General features: G+C 41.3%; 1 protein-coding gene across 1 annotated transcript; it reads left to right on the forward strand.

The window, feature by feature from the left end:
* The first annotated feature begins 357 nt into the window (after positions 1 to 357).
* LOC134205520 (neutral alpha-glucosidase AB) lies at positions 358 to 23,958 on the forward strand. The gene is made up of 5 exons (XM_062680801.1): positions 358 to 658; positions 956 to 1,430; positions 2,085 to 3,210; positions 22,512 to 23,367; positions 23,440 to 23,958. The coding sequence occupies exons 1-5, from the start codon at positions 543 to 545 to the stop codon at positions 23,648 to 23,650; spliced, it is 2,784 nt and encodes a 927-aa protein (XP_062536785.1). The 5' UTR covers positions 358 to 542; the 3' UTR covers positions 23,651 to 23,958.
* The last annotated feature ends 1,401 nt before the right edge of the window (positions 23,959 to 25,359 follow it).

Genomic DNA, 25,359 nt, shown 5'->3' on the forward strand with positions numbered 1-25,359 from the left:
TTACATTAGCGCTATTACATCGAGCTACTTTACATTATTTTTTGCTGTGCAACACTATCACATTGATTTTTTTTTACTGCACACTGAATCAAAATGAAAATCATCATTTTCACCTGATGTCTAGTTCAAATTTGCGATATTTTTCTTAGTGTTTCCACGCATTGTTTGTTGTTTTCTAACAGCAAACAAGAAAAATATGACAGTTCTAACAGAAAACAAAGGAAAATTTTGTAAACACAGCACCAACACCAATGAGGATGGAGAGGGCTATTTAAGTTCTTTTGGAATGTTACGGTATAACGCCACCGACGACACCTCGATGTCAATATCAGAAGCTTTCTTGAGGATCTGTCATTCTGTCAGCAAAATTTACGTGTCGAAAAAAAGTTTTCATTCTTCAGTCAATTTTTGCTCCGTTCGCCAGGCATTAATGGAAAATACCGGTAAATTGCAGTAATTTCAACTTATTGTAAGAAATAATAGGGTCGGAAACGATCCTCTCGTGCGGATCAGTCGCAGAGACAATCGTTCGCTGGGGAAAAATGATTGCTCCCAAGGTATGGTTCTTTTTTGTCGTGGCGGCATTTTGTTTGCTCCGTGAGGGAACGAGCGTCGACCGGAACAACTTTAAAACTTGCGAACAAAGCAGTTTCTGTCGGTAAGTTCATCGTTCGGAAGCGGATATATGGTAGGGTAAGACACCCAGAAATCGCCCTCCCCCCAGTTTTCGCCCACCTATTTTAAAACTTTAATTTCTCGTAAACTAGTTGTTGAAATCAGTTACAGTTAAAGTTTTTCCATACAAGCATCAATCAATTATGAAAAAACCTGAACTTTAACTGTTTCCAACAACTAGTTTTCGAGAAATTAAAGTTTTAAAATAGGTGGGCGAAAACTGGGGGGAGGGCGATTTCTGGGTGTCTTCCCCTATGCAAAATTTGTTATTTTTCCGCAGGCGCCTCCGAGTCTCCGAGCCAGAAACGAGTAAATTCCAACTGCTACCGGAAACTCTTCAGACCTATAAGAATTACATCTTAGTGGATCTTCAGCATTCAGAGACAAACCACCTCTACGTGTTGAAACTCGGTGCCGTTAAAGGTGGAATTTTCCACTTCCAAATCGACGAGAAGAGCCCGCTGAGCGAGCGATATCGCGTTGTAGATGCGCTGGTCAAAGAGCCGGAGTATGTCGGTGTAAAGGTGGAAACCGGCTCTGCCTCTACGATTGTTGTCACAGCAGAGGGAGGTTCCAACAAGGCTGTGGTGCAGGTAGCGCCATTCAGGATTGATTTCCAACATGGAGAAAAGGTCGTCGTTTCGGCTAACGCAATGGGATTGATGAGATTCGAGCACTTGCGGCGGAAGGAAATTGCTCAAGCAGCACCATCCGAAAATGAACAGGAAGGAGATGAAAACCAAGCTCAAGAAGTGGTAAGTCAAAGTTTAACTTTTATTTTATTTGTAAATTTTCTGGTTTATACCTTGTATTAGGCCAAGAGCCGTCTGAGATGTTCTCCATTTTTTGTGGAATTGAGTAGCAGCGCTAATGAGCTTCTATTTTAAGCTTTTACGTAATTAGTACATGGTACTTCATTTAATTTTTTATTATTAGGAAGATAACTAAAATCAGTTGAATATAAGTGTTTTTACTATCTTGATATACAAACATTAATTGCAATCACTTCGCATAATGTCTGATTTAATTATTAATAACTCACGAAACGGGTCATTCTTGCGGTAAGATGCGCGGCTAGAATGCAAGACCATGCTGAGGGTGGTTGGGTTCGATTCCCGGTGCCGGTCTAGGCAATTTTCGGATTGGAAATTGTCTCGACTTCCCTGTGCATAAAAGTATCATCGTGCTATCCTCATGATATACGAATGCAAAAATGGTGACCTGGCTTAGAAACCTCGCAGTTAACAACTGTGGGAGTGCTTAATGAACACTAAGCTGCGAGGCGGCTCTTTCCCAGTGTGGGGATGTAATGCCAATGAGAAGAAGAAGGAGAAGAAGAAGAAGAACTCATGAAACAGAAATTGGAAAACCGGTATGACTCACCAAATGTTTTTTTGTTCAATTTACAGAAAGAAGATCCTGGTGCATGGGAGGAAAATTTCAAAAGTCATCATGATTCCAAACCAAATGGCCCAGAGGCGCTGTCAATGGATTTCAGTTTCCCACAAGGAAAGGTGTTGTTCGGAATTCCAGAGCATGCTGATTCCTTCGTCCTTAAGCACACTGCCGGTGGAAAGACTGATCCTTATCGTTTGTACAATCTGGATGTGTTCGAATATGAGCTAGACAACGGAATGGCCCTCTACGGAGCAGTTCCCGTCATCTACGGAGCGGGCCCCAGCGTTACTGCCGGAGTGTACTGGCAGAATGCAGCTGAGACATGGGTGGATATTTTCTCTCCCGACCAAGAGAAGAACGTGATGTCTTCAATTGTGAACTTTGTTTCGCGATCAAACCAGGATGAAACGCCGGCGGCCAATTTCATCTCTGAAAGTGGCATTGTCGACGTGTTTGTGCTTGTGGGGCCTTCTCCTTTGGATGCTTTCCGTCAATTTACGGACCTAACTGGAAAAGCTCCCCTGCCCCAAATGTATGCCATTGCGTATCACCAGTGCCGATGGAACTATAATGACGAACAGGATGTTACGACCGTCTCCGCCAAGTTCGATGAGCACGACATACCAATGGACACCATGTGGTTGGACATTGAGTACACGGATTCAAAGAAATACTTTACATGGGATCATCATAAATTTCCTCATCCGCTTGAAATGATTCGCAATTTGACCGAACGCGGTCGTCATTTAACGGTTATTATCGATCCTCACATCAAACGAGATGGAGGCTACTTCTTCCATAATGACTGCACTGATCGTGGCTACTACGTGAAAAATAAAGACGGAAACGATTATGAAGGATGGTGCTGGCCCGGAGCAGCCAGTTATGCCGATTTTTTCAACCCCGAAGTACGGAAGTATTACGCCGATCAGTACCTTTTGGAGAATTTTAGGGAATCGACGGCAGAAGTAGGTATTTGGAATGACATGAACGAACCTTCGGTGTTCAATGGACCGGAAGTAACTATGCTGAAAGACAACGTTCACCACGAAGGATGGGAACATCGGGATGTACATAACTTGTATGGTCATATGCACATCATGGCTACTTACGAAGGGCTTGTTCGGCGAAGTGAAGGTAAGTTGAGAAATAGAAAAGTAAAACTAGAAACTGTTCCATTTGCTATGGAACTGAAATGCTGAAATTTGGTATAGTGATCGATTGACATACAAAATAGGCATTCGGTTGAAAAGCATTATCTCAAATATAGTATATTAACAATAATAGCCTTGCTAGCAAAGGGATTGAATTTCCAGCTCGGAGAAGGCGAATTCGATTCTCGACCCGGTCTAGATCTATTTTTGACTTCCTGGGCACAGTTTATCCAATGCACTTTTACCACACAATACTCATGCAATGGCGGGCATAGAATAGCTTTCAATCAATAACTAGGTACTACCGTGATGTGCCCTAATTTCGCGCGCGCCCTAACTTCGCGCTTTTTTTTTTTTTTTTCAATTTTTAGGTAGGGGAACGCACAGTGGTGCGTTTGGCGAAAATCGTGAACTTTTTTTTTTACGCTTCAGGGTGTTATTTTTTGGCATCGGTATCTTCGGGAATAATTTTTACAAAAATATGGCGCATCGAATGACGAAAAGTTGTAGTTCCAATTTTGCCACAGGTGGCGCTGCAAAATGTAACTTCTTCAATAAACGATTTTTAAATATGGTGTCTTTGGCAAAGTTGTAGTGTAATTTATTATGAATTTTATTGCTGAAGACATCGAGTGTCCATCTATCATCGTTTTTGAAATACGGGCGTTTTTTAGGGACAGACCCTAAAAAAACAATATTTTAAGATATTTTCGAAACTAACAGTTTCAGGTCAATACAATGTTCTACAAAAATGTATATATAATCAAAATAGACCACTTTCTGGAAAATACCAGGGATGTTTTTAGCAGTAAACATAACTTGTTATCGGCGATTTAAGGTCGAAAATATGTAGTTATATTTGAAGACTTCATATGCAACAGAGGGGCAAATTGGGGCAAGGAAATCCACACAGGATTTATAATATCCTGACCTGAAACTGTTAGTTTCGAAAATATCTTAAAATATTGTTTTTTTAGGGTCTGTCCCTAAAAAACGTCCGTATTTCAAAAACAATGATAGATGGACACTCGGTGTCTTCAGCAATAAAATTCATAATAAATTACACTACAACTTTGCCAAAGACACCATATTTAAAAATCGTTTAATGAAGAAGTTACATTTTGCAGCGCCACCTGTGGGAAAAATTGAAACTAGAGCTTTTCGTCATTCGATGCGCCATATTTTTGTAAAATTTGTTCCCGAAGATACCGATGCCAAAAAATAAACCCTGAAGCGGTAAAAAAAGTTCACGATTTTCGCCAAACGCACCACTGTGGAACGGTTCGACACTTCATCTCATAGCTCCCATTTCCATCCCTTCAAAAACAAAGTAATGAAAAGAAATTTGATTTGTTTCTTTACTTTTGTGATTTTTTTTTTTAGCGGTGAGCACACATATGTTAGCAAAAAGAAGCGACAAGATTGGTGCTGTATTTCTCTGTTTTGCGATGAGACTAATATATGTTCAGTGAGAGAGAAAACCGTTCCACAGAAAACCATTCCCCAGAATGCTTTACAACCCCTTCTCACCGCCTCTGCGAGTTAGGGGCATTGCCTAGGACGTAGTGGGATTTGGCCGTGGGCTCTGTTAACCTCTACAAAAAGCTACATGTATCCGCAAGCAGGCCCTTTCAAAGCACACAGGAACCCAGGGAGTGCAAATTGGCATGGGGAGTGTCCCTACTTCGGTAGAGCAGTGAGTGTGCTGTATTTCAGCAGAGAGCGAGCTTGTGTTAAGGCAGGCGTGTCATAGTGCGTCACCAGTATTAGTGCTGTCCAACGAGCAGCTCGAAGTTGTTTCCGTCCTGCTCGTTCTTTTTTGTCAACAAACGGGCTTGAGCAGGACAGGGAGAAACTTCGAGCTACTTTAAGCTCTCATTGGACAGCACTATTGTAACCTCGAAGCACGGTAGAAGTTTGAGTGTGGACTGCGCATGCTACGCGTAGTATCGTTGATTGGTGGTCCATTATAGGGTATACATACTGCTATAAGCTGTTTTACGAGACAGATTCGAACAGCTGATCGAAATTTTGAGTGGACGGACGGCTCGGTCTTTGTTTTGGTAAATTTGCATGCAAACCATCATCAATTCGCCATCATCATCATCATTTCATTCCATTTTCGCAAATGTTCCTTGTAAAATGTAAATATTAGTGTTAGGTCTCCTGTCATTTGAGCTTTTTATAAAATAGCTTATTGATACCTCGAGGCATGCCAGTGGAGTGTTAGGTAGAGGTGTGCGCCGGTTCGATATTCGTCGGTTTGTCAAAATTTTGGTCGGCGGCGGTGGCGTTTTCGGCGTCACGCCAAAAGCCATTTTAGCCGTCGGCGGCGGTGGCGTGAATCGGCGTGGCGATTTTTTCATTACGTTTTTCTAAGATTTTGTTTTGCATTTTTTCGTGATATTTTCAAGACATTAAAAGAAAAATCTTTTGAATTTCGCATGAAAAATCTATAAGTATTAATATTTTCGAGCAATCTTTGGAATTACCAAGAGAAGGTCTTTGTAATTTCCAAATAAAATTAATTGGAATTTCAGCAGAAAAATCGTCGCAATTTGCATGAGAAACTTCAGAATTTTCACAAAAAAATGTTCTTTACTTCTACAGGAAAAACTTCAGAAATTTACGAAAAGTTCCTGTTGAATTTCTGTTGAGTATTCTTCGAAATGTTCACATAAAATTCTTGATAATTGTAGGAGAGTGCGGTTGGTAGAATGGGTGTTTAACCGTTGGCTTTCTCAGTCTAGAATAATAAAGACGGCTAGCTTGGCATGGCCAACAATAAAACAGTAAATTCTTAAAAGAGACTTTCAAGAAAAAATCTCTGGAATGTTCACGAGAAATTGTCCGTAATTTAAACGAAAACTTCTTTAGAATTTCCGCGGAAGATTGTTCAAAATGTCTCCACAAAAAATTGTTCTAAAATTATTTGGTTTCTACGGGACATTCTTTGTACATTAAACGTTCGATAACTGAAAGTAATTTAACTGCAATGCTTTTAACAGCATTTCGATAGTTACATCAGTTTTGCAGTTATCGGACAGCTGAGGTTCAAAACGATGTTTTTGTCGATGATAGCTGCATGTAGCTTTCCACGCTCGGTTATGGCGGCTTGTCGGAGTGTATAAATCAATCGGTCGCTGTACTGTTTGGCACTAGCTGGAGGGAAACTCACTGTCGAAAAGGCCTTCTCCCTTCCCCTCACCCAGGAACGCCAGTAGGCTTTTCTCCAGCTAGTGTCAAACAGGCCCTCCTTCTTAGCTGTGCGGTAAGACGCGCGGCTACAAAGCAAGACCGCACTGAGGGTGGCTGGATTCGATTCCCGGTGCCGGTTTAGGCAATTTTCGGATTGGAAATTGTCTCTTCCCTGGGCATAAAAGTATCATCATGCTAGCCTCATGATATACAAATGCAAAAATGGTAACCTGGCTTAGAAACCTTGCAGTCAATAACTGTAGAAGTGCTTAATGAACACTAAACTGGCGGCTCCGTCCCAGTGTGGGGATGTAATGCCAATAAGAAGAAGAAGAAGTGTCAAACAGTACACTGACCAATTAATTTTTACACACCGATAAGCCGCCATTACCGAGCGTGGAAAGCTGGATAGCGCTGAACAATCAGATGCACTTCTATTCTGACGCCGTCTGACAATTGTTTGCCGCCTTGAATGCGTCGCAGTTATCGAACGCCATTGGCTAGCTGAAACGAAAACATGTTGCAGTTATCGAACGACTAATGTATTGTCTATAAGATATTCTTGTAAAATTCCATTGGCCTCAAGCGACACAAGGCCGAACTGGTAATTTGGCCCAAATAGTCGTTTGCTCTAACAGGCCATTTGGCCGAATAGGTCATCAGCCCAAAAATGCTGTTTGTCCGAAAGGGTCGTTTGGCAGAATGGGATATTTGTCCGAAAATATAGTTTAGGCGAACAGGTTATACAGCCAAATGTCAATAACTGAACGGGTAAGTTAATCCAACATATCCATTCATTTGGCTTAATAACATTTACGTTGAAAAGGCTAATTGTCAAACTACCCTTAAACAAAATTTCGTAACCTCTCTACTTTTTAAGTTGCCATCTAACCAAATCCTATTAAGCCGAATTGATATTTGGATAAACGTCTTTTTGGCAAAATAATCAATTCAGCCGAACAACACTTTTCAAAGAAGGTTGCAGAAAGTACATTTTTGGGCCAAATGGCTCTTTCTACAGAATGACATTTTTTACCAAACGGCATTTTTGGTCAAATGATCTATATTCGGTCAAACGACTTTTTCATCCAAACGGCAAATTCAGCCAAAGAGTTAGGGTAAGCAACTTTTTACAAGTTTGCCAAAATTTTCCTTTTGCCATTGCCACAGCTATTGCTTTCGGCCAAACTACATTTTCGGTCAAAAATTTCTTTTGGCCTAAACGCCAGTATCGACTTAAAAATAGAGAGGCCACGGAATTTTGTTCAATGGTCAATAGACAGAAAGACCATTTCGCCAAACAAATGGTCATTTCTGACCATATCACCCGTTCAGTACGAGGATCAGTCATTGAAATTTGGCTGTATTACCCATTGGACCAAATGACTTTTCGGCCAAATGGCCCATTCTGTCAAAATACTATTGCAGCAAAATGGCATTTTTGGCCAACGATCGTTTCGGCCGGACAACCTGGTTGGACAAACGGCTTTTTCGGCCAAATTGCCAGTTCGGCCGTCTGTCTGCCAAGAATTTCTAATCGAAAATAGAAAGAATTTTCTGAAGAAATCCAAAAAAAATCCTCAAAAATTCCGAGCATTTTTTCGATGTTTTAAAGTTGGCTATGCCAAACTAGCCGTTTAGTGATGAACTTCTCCCTGCGAAAAAATCACTCTAATAAAGGATAAAAAAACTAACCGTCTTATATAATCTTGGTTTGGGGAAGACAACGTAAAGCATCTCTTTTACTATAATACTCAATACTCAACAAAAACTTAATAGGAACATTCCGTGTATATTCCGAACATTTTCCTATAGAAATTTGGAACAACTTCTCGTGAAATATCTGAAGAGATTCTCATGTGAATCCCAAACAACTTTCCTTGGTAAATCCAAAGAGCTCCTCTTGGTAATTCCAGAGAGTTCTCGATACTTGAAAGTAGTTTCCGTGGATAATCTGAAAAAAATTTTTCGAATAACTATTCTGGAAAAACTAGAAATCTTTCGGTAAAATGTTGAGGCGAAAATCAAAAGATTCTCCCGTTATTGTCTTGAAAATATTCAAAATGACCAATTCAGCCGAACGACACTTTCGACCGAAAGTCCTTTTCGACCAAACGACTATTTCGGCCGAAGGACATATTCACGATTTTTTTTAGCCAAAGGAACTTTTCGACCAAATGACATTCTCGGCCAAATTACTTTAGGCTAGATATCCTAGCGAAGTCTGAAAACATAATGAGATCATATAGAAAACATATTTTGATTTTGACATCAAATTGAGTCATAATTTGTTATCAAATATGTATAAATTTTGCTGTGATATGACATCAAACCGTGTATTTATTTTGCTATCGGAAACCAATATCAAAATTAGTTTTTGATTTGCTCTCATCGACAGCAGGAATAGTTAATGATTGAATGTCACAGTAAGATATTTCTGCTATAACATTTTGTTATTTTAACCATTAAAACGACCAAAAAGGTATCAAATTAAGTAAACATAATCGATTATTTCACAACATTAAAAAAAAGTTATCGGTTTACTCGGAAGGCTTCTACCAAATAGTCTTTTCGGTTAAACGACATATTCGGCCTAACATCTTTCAGCCTTGTGGCTTTCTGCCAAACGACTCTTTTCTGTTCAAAAATACAATTTCAATTAGATTTTTTTGAATTTCAACGGGAACTGCTTCGCAATTTTCACGCTTAGTTTTTACGGAGAGCTTTTCAAAATTTCAACAAGATATTGTATAGAATTTTCATGGAAATAATTGGTATCTTCGGTATTGGTATCGATGCAAAAATGTCGACGTCGGCGGTGTGCCAAAAACTGTCAGCGGCGGCGGCGTGGTGCGGCGGCGCACACCTCTAGTGTTAGGGTGAGCACCCAAATAAGACTCACATGGTACGATTGACATTTGGAGAAGCTGCTTCAGCGGCAGGGTGGTAGTGGGTTGAAACCACACACCCACAGTGGTGCACGGGGAGTGTCCTTAAGTACAAGCTATTCTCCAGAAGTAATGCTGGAAAGCTGTCCCGGGGGAAATTAGGGTTGGAGCCCAAGGAGGGTATAGTGGGTGAGAGTCCCACACTCCGGTACACTGCCATGTGCTGACTTGGCAACTACTACGCGTGTGTTGGGTACGTACGTCAAACAAGACCGAAAATGTCGAGGAAGCGTTTTCCATCTATTTTTAAATTTCAAATTAAACAATGTCTCTTCCGATTTTGAGTCGGAAGAAAAAGTGACGCGTTCGGGATGATTAACTTCATCGTTCCCTGAAAGAAAATCGAATATCGATTCTTCATTTTAGGACCCAGAACTGTCAAACTGCACTGTCGTGTCACGTCGCATCGCTTGGTCACGTCTATTCTGGATTCACCCCAAAACAAAAAAAGTGAATTACTTCTTATTTTGAAGAACGCCTTGATTAAGTAAACCGGAATAAGGCAATTAAATCGATAACTTCTTCTTTTAAAGCGCACATTTTCCATGAATAGAGTATATTTTGTATTTTTTTAGCTAAGCACGCGTTTGTCGAAAATAAGGCACAAGAATAGAAAAATAAGTAAATGATTCCTTCTTGAAAAGCACGAATTTGCCCGAAATAAGGTTAACGAATAGATGATTCCTTCTTTTAAAATACGCATTTGCTCGGGAAAAGGCAAATGAGTGATACCTACATTATTTTGACTTACACATTTTCCTGAAATACGCCTTCTTTCAAATCACCCGTTTGCCCGGAGTATAGCAAAAAAGTGGATGATGCCTTCTTTTGAAATATAAATTTACCCACACTAATAAAAATCCACAATTTTATTGGATAAAACTTAAATAAATTTACAAATACTGTCGTTACATGCATAACTGTCCCATGTACATATAAATCCCTGCAAATATGGGATTTGCCGGGAATAAGGCTTGTCATAATTGAACGCTTCTAGAGAAGCACACGTTTGCTCAAACTTTTTACAGCATCCGTTTAAAGTTTAATTGCAGATTCTACATTTGTTTCTGCAAAGTTTGCTTATACTAATTAGAAGCGACCATTCACATGTCATTCGAAAAACGACGTGAATATAAAAGGTCCATTTTTTCAATGATTGATTCAAGCTTATATGGGTGGCAACTAAAATTTGGAATGACTTCAATACTTCAATACTGCTCACAGAAAAATGACTTTATGTGAATGAATTCTTAGAATGAATCCTTAAAATTGTTGCATACCACTTTCACCCCGAAATTGGTTACAACAGCTCCATTGTATATAAACGTGATTGTAAGGCCAAATACACGAAGCAGGTTCAGAAGCAGCATTTCGAAAATCAATGTGGTAGAGTCGTACAGCGATCATATCATACCAAGCCTAAGCTGCGCCGCACGGTAACCCACGGATCTCATATTAGCATGATTAGTCTAAGTTTGAAGACTAAGAACAACTTTTGTATAAGATATATCAGATTGAACTGTACTTCTTTGTAGATTTTTTTCCCCGAACCATTCTGTTCATTCCGGTTTTTTAAGTTGCCACCCGTTAGAAACAACATATTTTTTCTTCATTGCAGGAATCTTTTTAAAGGTATGAAAAAAAATCTGGGATATGGTGCATTCTGGGGAGTGGTTTTCTGAGGAATGGTTTTCTGGAGTATGGTTTTCTGGGGAATGTTATAGAATCCATTTTATATTCATTTTATACAAATTAAAAATATCGATTTTTTGACCAAACTAAAAGTTGACCCCATCGTCGGGGTAAAACAGGAGGGTGAAACACCTGTCATCTGCGGTACAATGGGACTCTACCCAACATCGTTTTTGGTACCCAGTTTCTGGGTAGTATACCCGAATTCAGCGCTCATTTTGGGTGATTGGCTTGTACGCAGTTAGTGCTAATTATCGGCAATTAACTTCTCCTGGCGAAAACTTGCAATTAGTTGAGATACATCGAGCCTTTTGTGTTTGTATGGCTTCCTTATGACGAAAAATAGCTCGTCGATAGGTACTTCCGAAGTTTTGTTATCATGAATTAAATGAAATAAAAACAAAAACATTGTACGCCATATTGAATGAATGGTAGGTAGGCCTATTAGCCTTCTCTTCAGTTCTCTGGGGTAAAATGAGCAGTTGTTGATAAGAAAATTATTTTGAGCTTTTTAGTGGAATGTTTTCACCTGTCATAAGACGAGTTTATACAATCCCATTGAATTCCACCACTTAATTGTATCTTAACAGATACGTATTTCGACCTCAAAAGTAAGGCCGTCTTCAGTGTCTCGTACTTGACTCGACGAAGTCGAAATACGTATCTGTCAAGATACAATTAAGTGGTGGAATTCAATGGGATTGTATAAACTCGTCTTATGACAGGTGAGCAGTTGTTGTTTTATTACAAACTAGCAGAAAATACCCAGCTTTGCCCGGGTGTTGCAAATGTCACAATTGTAACATCTGGAGAATTTAGGCGATGCACGCTAATGGAGGCGTGTTGAGGGTAATAGCAAAACATTCTGCAGAGACAATTTATTTACAATTTATGCTTCTAAAGAAACACATTAGCTCAGATCTCTAAATCTTCATTAGAGTCTCTCTGGATATGCTACTGCCAGCAGGGGTTCCCTATCTGGCTACTACAATAATGAACTCTTGCCTAACTTTTCAAAAGGACCTAAGTAACATTTTTTTCATGAATTAATTTTAATACTGCATTCAATAGCTTTCATGTTGTTCTGTTGATTGCGCTATTCAAATAAATTCATAAAAAAAATGTTACTTAGGTCCTTTTGAAAAGTTAAGCGAGAACTTATTTGCAGCACCGCACTCTAGATCAATGTCCGTGCGTTTGTTTTGTTTTTCTCGACAGCTGACCCAAAATAGTATTCTAATGATTTTTACATTTCCCCGTTAAATTCACCAACTTTTTGTATATACAAACCTTGCGGATCCCAAAACAAATCGATTAGGGGAAAATCTTGTAAATCGGTCAACCCGTTCGCGAGTTAAATCGTCAGGAAGGAAAACTCAACTCATTTTTATTATATAGAAAGAAGATTAAGAGAGTTTCTGGTATCAGTTTTTTTCCAAACGCCCCTCCGATGAAATTAAAATACTTTTAGATTCATATTACATCATTCCGTTTTATTTAAGAAATTTTTAAATCATGATCGTCTGATAATGATTAAGCATAACACTGAACGATCATCTGTATTTAGTAATTAACGATCATCTATATTTAGTAATTGACCAATCGAGTTCTTTGAAGAATTCTTACACTTTTGCCATTGATGTGGGCTCTGGCGACCTCAAAGCCAGTTGAGGGTGTCGTCTATATTCTGCTTTGTGATTGAACTTATGCGAGATATGATTTTTTTCTTCTGCCAAGTGAGTGCATAAAGTATGCTTGTCTATTCCCAATAAGTATCGCATAAGTTCTTTCGGTCGTGTTCGCAAACCGTCCTCCACCTGATCGATCCACCTTGCCCGCTGTGCACCTCGCCTTCTTGTTCCCGTCGAATCGTTTTCGAGAACCATTTTCACCGGATTACTGTCCGACATTTTGGCTACGTGCCCAGCCCACCGCAGTCTTCCGATTTTCGCGGTGTGAACGATGGATGGTTCTCCCAACAGCTGATGCAACTCGTGGTTCATTCGCCTCCTCCACGTACCGTCCGCCATCTGCAGCTCTCCAGCTCTCCTGGTAGTTGGTCAACTCCAGGGGCTTTGTTGTTTTTCAGCCGGCCGATCTCCTCCTGGATTTCCTGGAGATTCGGAGCCGGAAGTCGTATATCCTGCGCGCGTGCTCATAGGTTCATTATCATACCGCCACCGTTGTCTGCCATATCGCCATTCAGGTGCTCTTCGTAGTGCTGCCGCCACCTTTGGATCACCTCACGCTCGTTTGTAAGAAGGTTCCCGTTTATGTACTTACACATATCGGGCTGTGGCACGTGGCCCTTACGTGAACGGTTCAACTTCTCATAGAACTTTCGTGCGTTATTAGCGCGGTACAGTTCCTCCGTCTCTTCACGGTCTTGATCTTCCTGCTGGCGCTTTTTCCTCCGGAAAATCGAGTTTTGTCTGTTCCGCGCCCGTTTGTATCGTGCCTCGTTCGCCCTCGGCGATGTTGCAGCAATCTCGCCCATGCTGCATTCTTCTCCTCAACTAACTGCTCACATTCACCGTCATACCATTCGTTTCTCTGATCCGAAACCACCGTGCCTAGTGCAGCGGTTGCGGTGCTTCCAATGGCGGATCGAATATCTCTCCAGCCATCTTCAAGAGATGCTGCGCCTAGCTGCTCTTCCGTTGGGAGTTCCACTGCGCGTAGTCTTGGGGTAGCCTACCGTCTTGTAGCCGCTCAATGTTAAGCTGCGGCGGACGACTCCGACGCGTGTTGATCACCGTCAAGAGTTTTGAGCGCAGACATACTGCGACGAGGTAGTGGTCGGATTCAATATTCGCACTGCGGTAAGTGCGTACGTTCGTAATGTCGAAGAAGATAAGAAAATTATTTTGAGCTTTTTAGTGGAATGTTTTCACCTGTCATAAGACGAGTTTAAACAATCCCATTGAATTCCACCACTTAATTGTATCTTGACAGATACGTATTTCGACCTCAACAGTAAGGCCGTCTTCAGTGTCTCGGACTTGACTCGTACGAGACACTGAAGACGGCCTTACTGTTGAGGTCGAAATACGTATCTGTCAAGATACAATTAAGTGGTGGAATTCAATGGGATTGTTTAAACTCGTCTTATGACAGGTCGAAGAAGAATTTATCGTCGATTAGAATGTGGTCGATTTGGTTTTCCGTTACTTGATTAGGTGATTTCCATGTGGCCTTGTGGATATTCTTTAGGGGAAGGAAAGTGCTTCGGACTACCATTCCGCGGGAGGCTGCAAAGTTTATGCATCGTTGGCCGTTGTCGTTCGATACGGTATGCAGACTATCCGGTCCGATGACCGGTATATACATTTCCTTTCTTCCTACCTGAGCGTTCATGTCAACGATGACGATTTTGACGTCCCGCAGTGGGCATCCATCGTATATCTGCTCCAGCTGCGCATAGAACGCTTCTTTCTCGTCGTCGGATCTCCCTTCGTGTGGACAGTGCACGTTGATGATGCTATAGTTGAAGAAACGGCCTTCTATCCTCAGCTTGCACACTCTTGCGTTGATTGGCTGCCACCCAATCACGCGTTAGCGCATCTTTCCCAGCACTATGAAGCCGGTTCCCAGCTCGTTGGTGGTGCCACAGCTTTGGTAGAAGGTAGCCGCTCGATGCCCGCTTTTCCACACTTTCTGTCCTGTCCAGCAGATTTCCTACAGCGGTACGACATCGAAGTTGCGGGGACGTAATTCATCGTAGATTATCCTGTCGCAACCTAGCGACTTGCAGTTCCATGTTCCAAGCCTCCAATCGTGATCCTTTATTCGTCGCCTAGGTCGTTGCCGATTGTATCGAGTCGCATTATCTTCTATGTCGTTCGTAATAGTTGTTTTTAAAGGCGGCTTATTGGGCCTGCGCAAACCTCCTGTCTTGTCGAAGGGCCGTCGTGTCAGGGCTGTTTAGCGACCCACCTAACACCAGGACTTGGGCTTGTGTGCTTTGAGCGGCACACGGTCGCTTTGGCGGAGCCTACACTGAGGATACTGGACGTAAGAACATCATACGTTTCTCTTTTGAAATTTCGCCACAAGAAAATGTATTGATTTTCATACGATTTTCTAATGGAATGCATTTCATACGACAATCTTATGAAATATTTTCAGTTCGTTTAAAAAAAGTGTAATCCGGTTTCGAACCATGGACGTCGTGATTAGGAGGCGTGCGTTTACACCACACGCCCACCGACGCTTCGAGAATCTGTCTCGTTGGATGCCCAATAAAGAGTTAGAATTGATCGAAAAAAGATCCTACGATTTTCATAGTTCAATTCGTATGAAAAATTCTCATAAGTTTGGTCGTATGAAAATCTTACGGCCAGTATCCTCAGTGTACTTGCGGATTCATGCAGCTTTTTATAGAGGTCTAACAGGGCCCACTGTCAAACCCCACCACATCCTAGGTAGGCGCCACAACTCGCAGATGGCCTGGGGAGGGATCGTCAAGCCCTTGGACATAGTCCCTGCTGTCCCCGTCTGTCTGTTGTATGTAGCCCATAGGTGTAAAAAAGTGGTGTCTTTATAATTATTTCCAGATACGGAGGTCAAAATCAATAGAGATGTATACAATGCACTCAAAGATCCAAAGACCTTGTCTTGGATATCGTAATATTGTGAAGGCGAGGGATGGCATTCTACATTATATCCTGCCACCAGGCTTTGTCTGCTGGGTGGGAGTAGGCTCAGATTCCCTTTTCTGACTGGCGCTGATCTGGCTCTGAACATGTAAGATTTAACCCTTGCATGGCTTCCATGATAACCATGGGTTCATTAAAGGCGGCTACTCCAGTAGGATTCGACGGCAGCCACAAGGAGGACCCAACAATAATGAATGATTTAAAAAAATAATTCTTTTGACGATGCGTTAGCAATATATGTGGTAAACCCCTTTGCCAAAGAGGGTTTGGCAAGGTCTCCTCCTAGGGAGGCGGAGAGCGGAGTGACGGAGGCTGCAACTAGCAGCACCAGAGTGTCCCCAGCAGTGGTGGGGTATAGCCCTATCATCACGCTCGGCGGGCCACTGCCCGAGTTCGCAAGCGCAAGGCACACACATCAGTAAGTTACTGAAACAGAACCTTTGGAAGCTCCGCCAGGCTGTTCGAGACGCAAGACAAGAACAGGATGCGTTTATCAGGCGGGTGATGGAAAAGAGAAGCCGACAAAGGTGCCTAAATGGATTTCGTCCTGACGGCCAATGAGGAAAATACTGCGCCTAACCCGAAACGACTCAGGCAGCAATCCGGCGAAGGCGACTTTTCCATTGGCAGCATTTCTATGTTCCTCCGTTTTGAAGCGTATGAAAACCGACTTTTCGTCGGATATCTTGTAGGCGGTTTCCATCGTTTTTTGATCTCCACTCAGGGATTTCACGAAACGAGCCATATCAACCAGAGTTGGTTGAGCTGCGCATCCCGGGAACAAGTAAGAGAGTGTGTTTTTTTGCACCGTAATTTCGGAAGACATTGTGATGCTTACGAATACCTAACACGAATAATACGCTTCGTGGCCGTGCGGTTAGCGACGTCAATCGTCTAGACGCATGTGCTATGGAGTGTGGGCTCGATTCCCGCCCCGGTAAGGAGGAAACTTTTCGTGATCGAAACATTCTCCACTGGTCCACTGGGTGTTATGTGTCCGTTGTCTAATGCTAGGTGTTAAGTGTTCAGACGGTGTTCCTGTCTTTTTATAACACGAATAAAAAACAGCACCGAGAGCAAACCAGTGAACAAGCGCGTCTATTCACGTCGATGTGAGAACGTCCACTGACGATGATACTTTTATGTCCAGGGAAGTCGAAACAATTTCCCCTAGCCAAGGTCACGGGGGATGACGGTACTGAAGATAATATTCATCTGTGTATCATATCACATTTGGAGCACTTCAGTGCGCCTCTAACGAATCACAGTGGATCGGCTGCTTTGCAGACTGATCCCCTGATCGTATGTCCCGGCATATTTATCAGGTATAGCTCTTTACATGGAGGATCCGCTAGGGCTCATTAGCACTCTCCAAGGGGTCGGGAAATTAATCAATTTCTCGTCAACTGAAAGTAGCGAAGCCAACGAGTGGCCATATAGGTAGGATAGGGTAAATTGTAATATATATTGAAATTGAGAAGTCTACTTTGTTTTATTATTCAATTTTCAGAATGTTTTCAATTGGGAGTGGAGAACTATTTAGACTTATCAGGATTTACATCAGGTTGGAAAATTCAAAATAGTAATGTCGATGCATTATGCAATAAAATGAATAGAAAATAGCTCAATGCTAGGAATCTGAATTTGTGTTTCTCCATAACAATGAATATTTCTTGCATAAACTTTGTATTGGTTCTGATGATAAGTCTTAACATCATAGCAAACCAGAAATCAGTCAAAAAAAGTAGGATTAAAAAACTAGATTTATCATAAGATGAAATAATAATATTGAACATTTTAGATTCAGTTATTAAACAATTTTTTTTTAAATGTTTGTTTGAGAAATTGTTTAGAGTAGCCAAGATAGAAGTTTACTGTACTATTGGATAGGAAAATATTAAATTAAAAATCTGAGATAGAAGAGAGACAGAAGAGAAAGGAGAGATTGAGTTTTATATCTCAAGAAAAAGAATATCTCGAGAAAAAGAGATTGATAAAAAGAGAAAGCAGATATTGATAGATAGAGAAAGGACATAGGATTTGTAAGGCAATACTCAACAACTCTTTTGTAGTTCTATACATACTCTATCTAACAATGACTAAAACACTAATAAGACAAAGTTATATAAGACCTTTATGTTGAAACATAACAGACAGCAACCGAAAACAACACAATGACAATAACAGATCTAAAATAAAGAAGTCTAGTAGTGTTTTACATTAATTATACAACTCACAATAATAGAAATGACTCAATAAATAATCAACGCCTAACGTACATACAAACAATACTGACATATTCAAATTTACATTTTGACTAGACTTTGTCCTATGTGACTGACTTGACTGACAAAACCACATTCCTGAAAGTTTTCAAGAGGATTATGTTAGCTGATTCCCACAGTCCGGTGTTCATTTGGTCTTCCGGCATAATCACTTGTCAATTTAAAAAAAAACTCACCCCGATCATTAGGGTTTTAAGTACCGACCCTTTTTGGCGAGTCCCGGTACTACGGTACTGAACCCCTCAGTACCGGGAGTACCGGGAAAATACCGGTACTGGAAGATTTTTTTTCCAAAATCATCAAAATCAATAGAAAGACAGGATTTAATGGTAAAGATTCAAACTTTATTCATTGCTTTGTATGTATTCAACACTTGTCTTGGGGCTTGACCTTATCCTTGAAATATGCTTTCAAAACGCACAGCATATTCAATATTTCGTCAGACATACGGGATCGTATTTTAGTAGCGAAGCTTTCAGAAACAGAGAACGCTCTTTCTGAGTCTACAGAAGTAGGGCGAACTGTTGCTAGTGAATCATGAAGCAGTATTATTTTCCTTTTCAGTATTTTCCTTTCAGCTTTTTCTGAGTCGTTGTAAGTTAACTCTTGTCCTACAATCTTTACGAATCTTGGTGCAATAATCGAACTTACAGGAACACTCTTGCCTCAAGCGGGGACGATTTGGAAAAATACTGATGAAGTGTGACGATTTTTTGGGATGTGACGATGTCGTTGTGGTTTGATTGTCTTGAGGTACGTCATCGGACGCCTGGCGTTTGTCCAAATTGATTGTCGCTGCCTAAACATCTTTTACCAGCAAGGATAGGGCAATAAATGTCAACGAAGGAAAAATCAATACGTTTTGACAGATAGGTACCCAACATGTTTGGGGATAATAACAAAGGGAACCGCAGTGGCAATCGTCCTGTATAGTTTATTACCTCTATTGTCAGGTGTTTGAAATTTTAGTAAAAAAATATCTTTCTTACTAGCTGCTGCATTCAAATAATGTGGTTTTAACCACCGGAAGTTTTAACCAAAACTTTTTGCTTAGTACCGAAAATACCGGTACTTTCATTAAGCCAGTACCGGTATCTCGGTACCGAAAATTGGTCGGTACTCCCGGGAATTCCGGTACCGGTACTCCCGGTACTAAAACCCTACCGATCATAGCAATCCAAAGGGGCAAAAAAAGGGAAGTCGCAACAATTTTCCAAACCGAAAATTACCTAGACCGGCACCGGGAATTGACCCCGGGGCATCAATCATTTTAAAAGTTCAGTAAATTTGATAATGTAAGTTACTTGACAGATTCATCGCATAGTAAATCATAATTGTAGGATGTGCAAAAGAGTTTTAGTATTTTCTGTATTATTTGATTGTTTCATGCCCCATTTGAGATAAATTATAAATATTTAAAATATTTTTTGAAGACATATTATATGTGTAGTTAGTCAAGATTTTCATGTTAAAATGTTTGTGTTTTAGAAACCTTCATTTTCTAATGCTGATTTCTTATAAGAAAATCCAAGTTTTCACCAACCTTTGCTAATTCATCTGTATTTCAGATTCATTTTATTTTTATAATATTTTTTCAGTGTTAAGTCTTGTTGGGCTTTAGTTTAAAAGTGTGCGGGATTATTTAGAGAGAAAAAGGCATAATGGCGATAAAATTGAGGGGTGCTCTTCTTGCCCCGGGTGACGATCTTGCCCCGTCCTCCCCTACTATTATTCGGGTAGGAATCATAGGTCATCAATAGGCTGTTCCAACTATGAATTGATTATTGAAAGCTTATATTTATTTTATAAGGGCTCTGGAAAGGAGCTTTCGTTTGAAAATAAAGTGCGTATTCTCGTCGCACCTTATTTTACTTTTTGCAATCATCGTATGTACATACTTTAGGTAATTTATGTAATTTTTTTCTAACCTTCTGCAGAACAGGATTTGCCATATGAAGATATAGATATCCTCAAGTTTCATAAACAAGACTACGGATTTCTTGATGGTATGGAATATGCTATTTTATATTTTGATTAAAACCCTTTTTTGCAAATTGTTGGTTTTTGCACTTGATGCGATGCATACAAATTGTAAGTCATGTAAGAATGCTTTTCTACCACTGTAAATCCACCGTTATCAAACAATGTGATTGCTTCTGCACTTGTTTTTTTTATTGATTCTATAACAGTCTGTCTACAACTAGGTATTTTCCAATGGCTCACTTCATAGAAAATAATTTCCAAAAAAAATAAGTAGGTATATTACCTTCATGGCAGTAAAACGTAAATCGTTCAGAACAATCTTTTGAATAGGTATTATTATTTTTATTTATCATCAGTCTAAGGCCGGAGTGGCCTGTGCTGCACATAAAAGACTTCTCCATTCAGCTCGGTCCATGGCTGCACTTCGCCAACCACGCAGTCTGCGGAGGGTCCGCAAGTCGTCCTCCACCTTGCTCGCTGTGCACCTCGCCTTCTTGTTCCCGTCGGATCGTTGTCGAGAACCATTTTCACCGGATTACTGTCCGACATTCTGGCTACGTGCCCGGCCCACCGCAGTCTTCCGATTTTCGCGGTGTGAACGATGGATGGTTCTCCCAACAGCTGATGCAACTCGTTATTCATTCGCCTCCTCCACGTACCGTCCGCCATCTGCACCCCACCATAGATGGTACGCAACACTTTCCTTTCGAAAACTCCCAGTGCGCGTTGGTCCTCCACGAGCATCGTCCAGGTCTCGTGTCCGTAGAGAACTACCGGTCTTATAAGCGTTTTGTAGATAGTCAGTTTGGTACGGCGGCGAACTCTATTCGATCGGAGCGTCTTGCGGAGTCCAAAGTACGTACGATTTTCTGCCACTATGCGTCTCCGAATTTCTCTGCTGGTATCGTTATCGGCGGTCACCTGTGAGCCCAAGTACACGAACTCTTCAACCACCTCGATTTCGTCACCACCGATAGAAACTCGTGGTGGGTGGCTCACATTGACCTCTCTTGAGCCTCTTCCTATCATGTACTTCGTCTTCGACGTGTTGATGACTAGTCCAATCCGTTTAGCTTCGCTTTTCAGTCTGATGTAGGCTTCCTCCATCCTCTCAAAGTTACGTGCCATGATATCAATGTCGTCGGCGAAACCAAATAACTGGACGGACTTCGTGAAAATCGTACCACTCGTGTCAATCCCTGCCCTTCGTATTACTCCCTCCAAAGCGATGTTGAATAGCAGACACGAAAGACCATCACCTTGCCGTAACCCTCTACGCGTTTCGAAGGGACTCGAGAATGCCCCTGAAATTTGAACTACGCACATCACCCGATCCATCGTCGCCTTGATCAACCGTATCAGTTTATCCGGAAATCCGTTTTCGTGCATTAGCTGCCATAGCTGGTCCCGATCGATTGTATCATATGCGGCTTTGAAGTCGATAAATAGATGATGTGTGGGCACGTTGTATTCGCGGCATTTCTGCAATACCTGACGTATGGCGAACACCTGGTCTGTGGTAGAGCGTTCACCTATAACACCCGCCTGGTACTGCCCCACGAACTCTCTTGCAATTGGTGTTAGTCGACGGCATAAAATTTGGGAGAGTACCTTGTAGGCGGCGTTCAGCAATGTGATTGCGCGGTAGTTGCTACAATCCAGCTTATCGCCCTTTTTGTAGATGGGACACACGACACCTTCCATCCACTCCTGCGGCAGAACCTCATCCTCCCAAACCTTGGTAATCACCCAGTGCAGCGCTCTAGCCAGTGCTTTACCACCGTGTTTAAACAGCTCTCCTGGTAGTTGGTCAACTCCAGGGGCTTTGTTGTTTTTCAGCCGGCCGATCTCCTCCTGGATTTCCTGGAGATTCGGAACCGGAAGTCGCATGTCCTGCGCGCGTGCTCCTAGGTTCATTACCATACCGCCACCGTTGTCTGCCATATCGCCATTCAGGTGCTCTTCGTAGTGCTGCCGCCACCTTTGGATCACCTCACGCTCGTTCGTAAGAAGGTTCCCGTTTATGTCCTTACATATATCGGACTGTGGCACGTGGCCCTTACGTGAACGGTTCAACTTCTCATAGAACTTTCGTGCGTTATTAGCGCGGTACAGTTCCTTCGTTTCTTCACGGTCTCGATCTTCCTGCTGGCGCTTTTTCCTCCGGAAAATCGAGTTTTGTCTGTTCCGCGCCCGTTTGTAACGTGCCTCTTTCGCCCTCGTGCGGTGTTGCAGCAATCTCGCCCATGCTGCATTCTTCTCCTCAACTAACTGCTCACATTCGCCGTCATACCAGTCGTTTCTCTGATCCGGAGCCACCGTGCCTAGTGCAGCGGTTGCGGTGCTTCCAATGGCGGATCGAATATCTCTCCAGCCATCTTCAAGAGGTATTATTATGGTATTATTATGTTATGCGTATTTCGGCCGTATTGTTTTGTGTGGAATGAACCCCAGACTTTTGATACAGAATCCCATTTGCCTTCAGAAAACATTTTCCTAAAACCACGTATATCTTTGCAGGTGCTCTACGTCCGTTCATTTTAACTCGATCACACTTTGCCGGCAGCCAGCGATTCGCCGCCGTTTGGACGGGAGATAATATGGCTGAATGGGGTCACCTGCAGGCATCAATAAAAATGTGTCTCTCACTTTCGGTTTCCGGCATCAGTTTCTGTGGCGCCGATGTTGGTGGCTTCTTCGGGAATCCTGATGGAGAACTGTTCTACCGTTGGTACCAAACGGGAGCCTTTCAGCCGTTCTTCCGTTCGCATGCGCACATCGATACAAAGCGACGTGAACCTTGGCTGTTTCCCGAGGATGTCAAGCTGATTATTCGGGATGCCATCCGGAAGCGGTACCGCTTGCTACCACTCTGGTACACAATGTTCTATGAACATGAACGATCTGGGCTGCCGATCATGCGTCCCTTGCTGGCTCATTATCCGACCGACGTGAAATGCTATGGCATAGATAGCCAATTTATGCTTGCCGATAAGTTGCTGGTTGCTCCAGTGTTGAAAGCAGGCCAGAGCAAAGTCGATGTTTATTTCCCTGCTAAAGATAATGGCGAGAGTGATTTATGGTATGATTTGGATAATAACCGCAAGTACTCGTCTGCCGGATTCGAGTCCATTTCGGTAGACAACTACAAAGTTCCTGTTTTTCAACGTGGAGGTACCGTGGTCCCACGCAAGGAACGCATAAGACGGGCCGCAACATTAATGAAGGATGATCCTTATACTTTGGTCGTGGCTTTGGACAAGAATGCTGTGGCAAAAGGTACTCTTTATATCGATGATGAAGCCAGCTTTGATTATCGCTCTGGTAAATATCTGTACCTCGAGTTTGAATTCAAAGACAACGTTCTCAGTAGCAAGTAAGTATTATTAGTTATGCTAAAATCTACTTAAAATTTATAATACTTCTAAATCTCATTTTTAATTTCCAGGAAAATTGACACTACAGCCACTTATCCAACGAAAAGTTGGTTGGAGCGCGTGGTTTTGGTTGGTTTAGCAAAGACACCAAAATCCGCCACACTTCATTTATCGAGTGGTGAATCTTCCACACTGGAAGTGTACACAGAGGCTGGTTCAGCCGTTATCCGTAAACCGGGTGTATCTATGCTCGATGGTTGGTCGATCAAACTAAACTATTGAAATTTACCTAAGTAGAAATCAATTTTAAAATCATTACGATGAGAATTACTTTATGGGTGATTCACTCTCAACATTTTCCATTTTTATTTTTTGGGTTTATGAAGCTCGACTCATACAATCTTTGTAATTTGACTACGTAGAAAGTTTGCAATCTAAGTTACTAGCTGTTTAGCGTAGCACTGTTTTCATAACATTTCAGTCACCCATATGAAATCAAATTTGCATTGAACACCATCCCAAACAAATGAGCATTCGAATTCAATTGCAGTGCTAAAGTAATAAAATGTCTTAAGTGAAGTAAAACTATACATTGTAGTATATATTATTTAAGAAAGAAAATCTGAACCATTGTCAGGAAATATTCTAATCGACGGTTTTTTATTAGCAGTGTGCAAAACCGCCTGTTGCACATTAAAAGATATATTGTCAGCGGCAGGCTTTTGTTTTAGTCAATTTAGTCTAGGTGTGTATCTCACAATAGATGTTAAAAAGCCATTGAAGTTGCTTTTGATAAAACGGCGTGTGATTGGAAGACAATTCCATAGTGATTAGCGTAGTGGTGTTTTTCTAAAAGTGTTTTTTGTAATCTTGTCTGAAGGCATTCATCAGGACATTGTTTGGTTCGGCGGGCAGTCTAATTCCACGCCATGTAACAGAAAGTAACATTTTTTGAGCCTGTTCCTTCTCCCATAAAATGCGTAACTGCGAAAGGCAGATTTATTTTGTCATTTTTGAAACATTTGTGGTTTAGATACTGGGTGATGGATCGCAGCAAGCCATGGTTGCTTTTGAATTTGCTGTCAAGTTTTTGTTCGTTCCCGCGAGAAATAGATTTGGCTGATGTTTGTGTTTTGTAATCTTGTAATCTTGTAATATCAACGCACCCTCTGACCATAGCCTATCTGCGTTGTATTTAAATACCGCTGAGCGATACGTCTACTGGGCAACACGTCCGGTGTGCAATGCACTAAGATCTCCTTAGATGCAACCGGACCGAGATCTTACTTAAGGCTCCCAAGGGTCCGTTTCGTTGTGATATGTTGCCATAAAATAGAAATATATGCACTTGCTTTTCTAATCTACGGAATATTTAAATTTACTAATGATATTGATTAGTGACAAGTAAATTCATTCATCGATCAGATTAGAACGAGCTCAGTGCAATTAAAATATAAACGCAATACTTATCTGCAATTCACAGAAGATGTTGGGATTGTCCTTGAAGTAATCACGTTGTGAACACAGACTTCCTGTATTGACGGTGGTTGTTATGAATATGAATACCACTGCTGATACCGGAACAATAAGATTTTCTTCATCACTGGTCGTCTGGAAAGAGGTAGATAAAAGAATTGGGCCGCTTTCACTCGCCGGCCCGCAAAACATTAGTAAGTAATTAATCTGACTACAAAGACAAAAAAACAGTTCTAATAATTCTGTCTTATTAATGGATATCACACATGCCCATCTGATACTCAACTTAACCAAAAACATAACCTCAATACTTAATAAAATGATAACTGTATATAGTTTCTATTATTGTCCATATATACCTACTATTCAATCTAGGATTCCAAATCGGATAAATTAATTCAGTTGCTAACTAAAAGCTTATCCTCAACGCTTTGGCTGTCAATAGTCTCCACAATATGAACCTTAAAGGTTATAACTTTGTTCAATCCTACATCTGTTTATATTAAAACTCAATC

Source organism: Armigeres subalbatus, chromosome 1, assembly GCF_024139115.2.
Source record: "Armigeres subalbatus isolate Guangzhou_Male chromosome 1, GZ_Asu_2, whole genome shotgun sequence".
In the NCBI taxonomy this organism is placed as follows: domain Eukaryota; kingdom Metazoa; phylum Arthropoda; class Insecta; order Diptera; family Culicidae; genus Armigeres; species Armigeres subalbatus.

Coding starts and splice junctions, on each gene's coding strand:
- LOC134205520 (XM_062680801.1), top strand. CDS start 543: ATGATTGCTCCCAAGGTATGGTTCTTTTTTGTCGTGGCGGCATTTTGT. Junction 659..955: donor GAACAAAGCAGTTTCTGTCG/GTAAGTTCATCG, acceptor ATTTTTCCGCAG/GCGCCTCCGAGTCTCCGAGC. Junction 3,211..22,511: donor GCTTGTTCGGCGAAGTGAAG/GTAAGTTGAGAA, acceptor ATATCTTTGCAG/GTGCTCTACGTCCGTTCATT.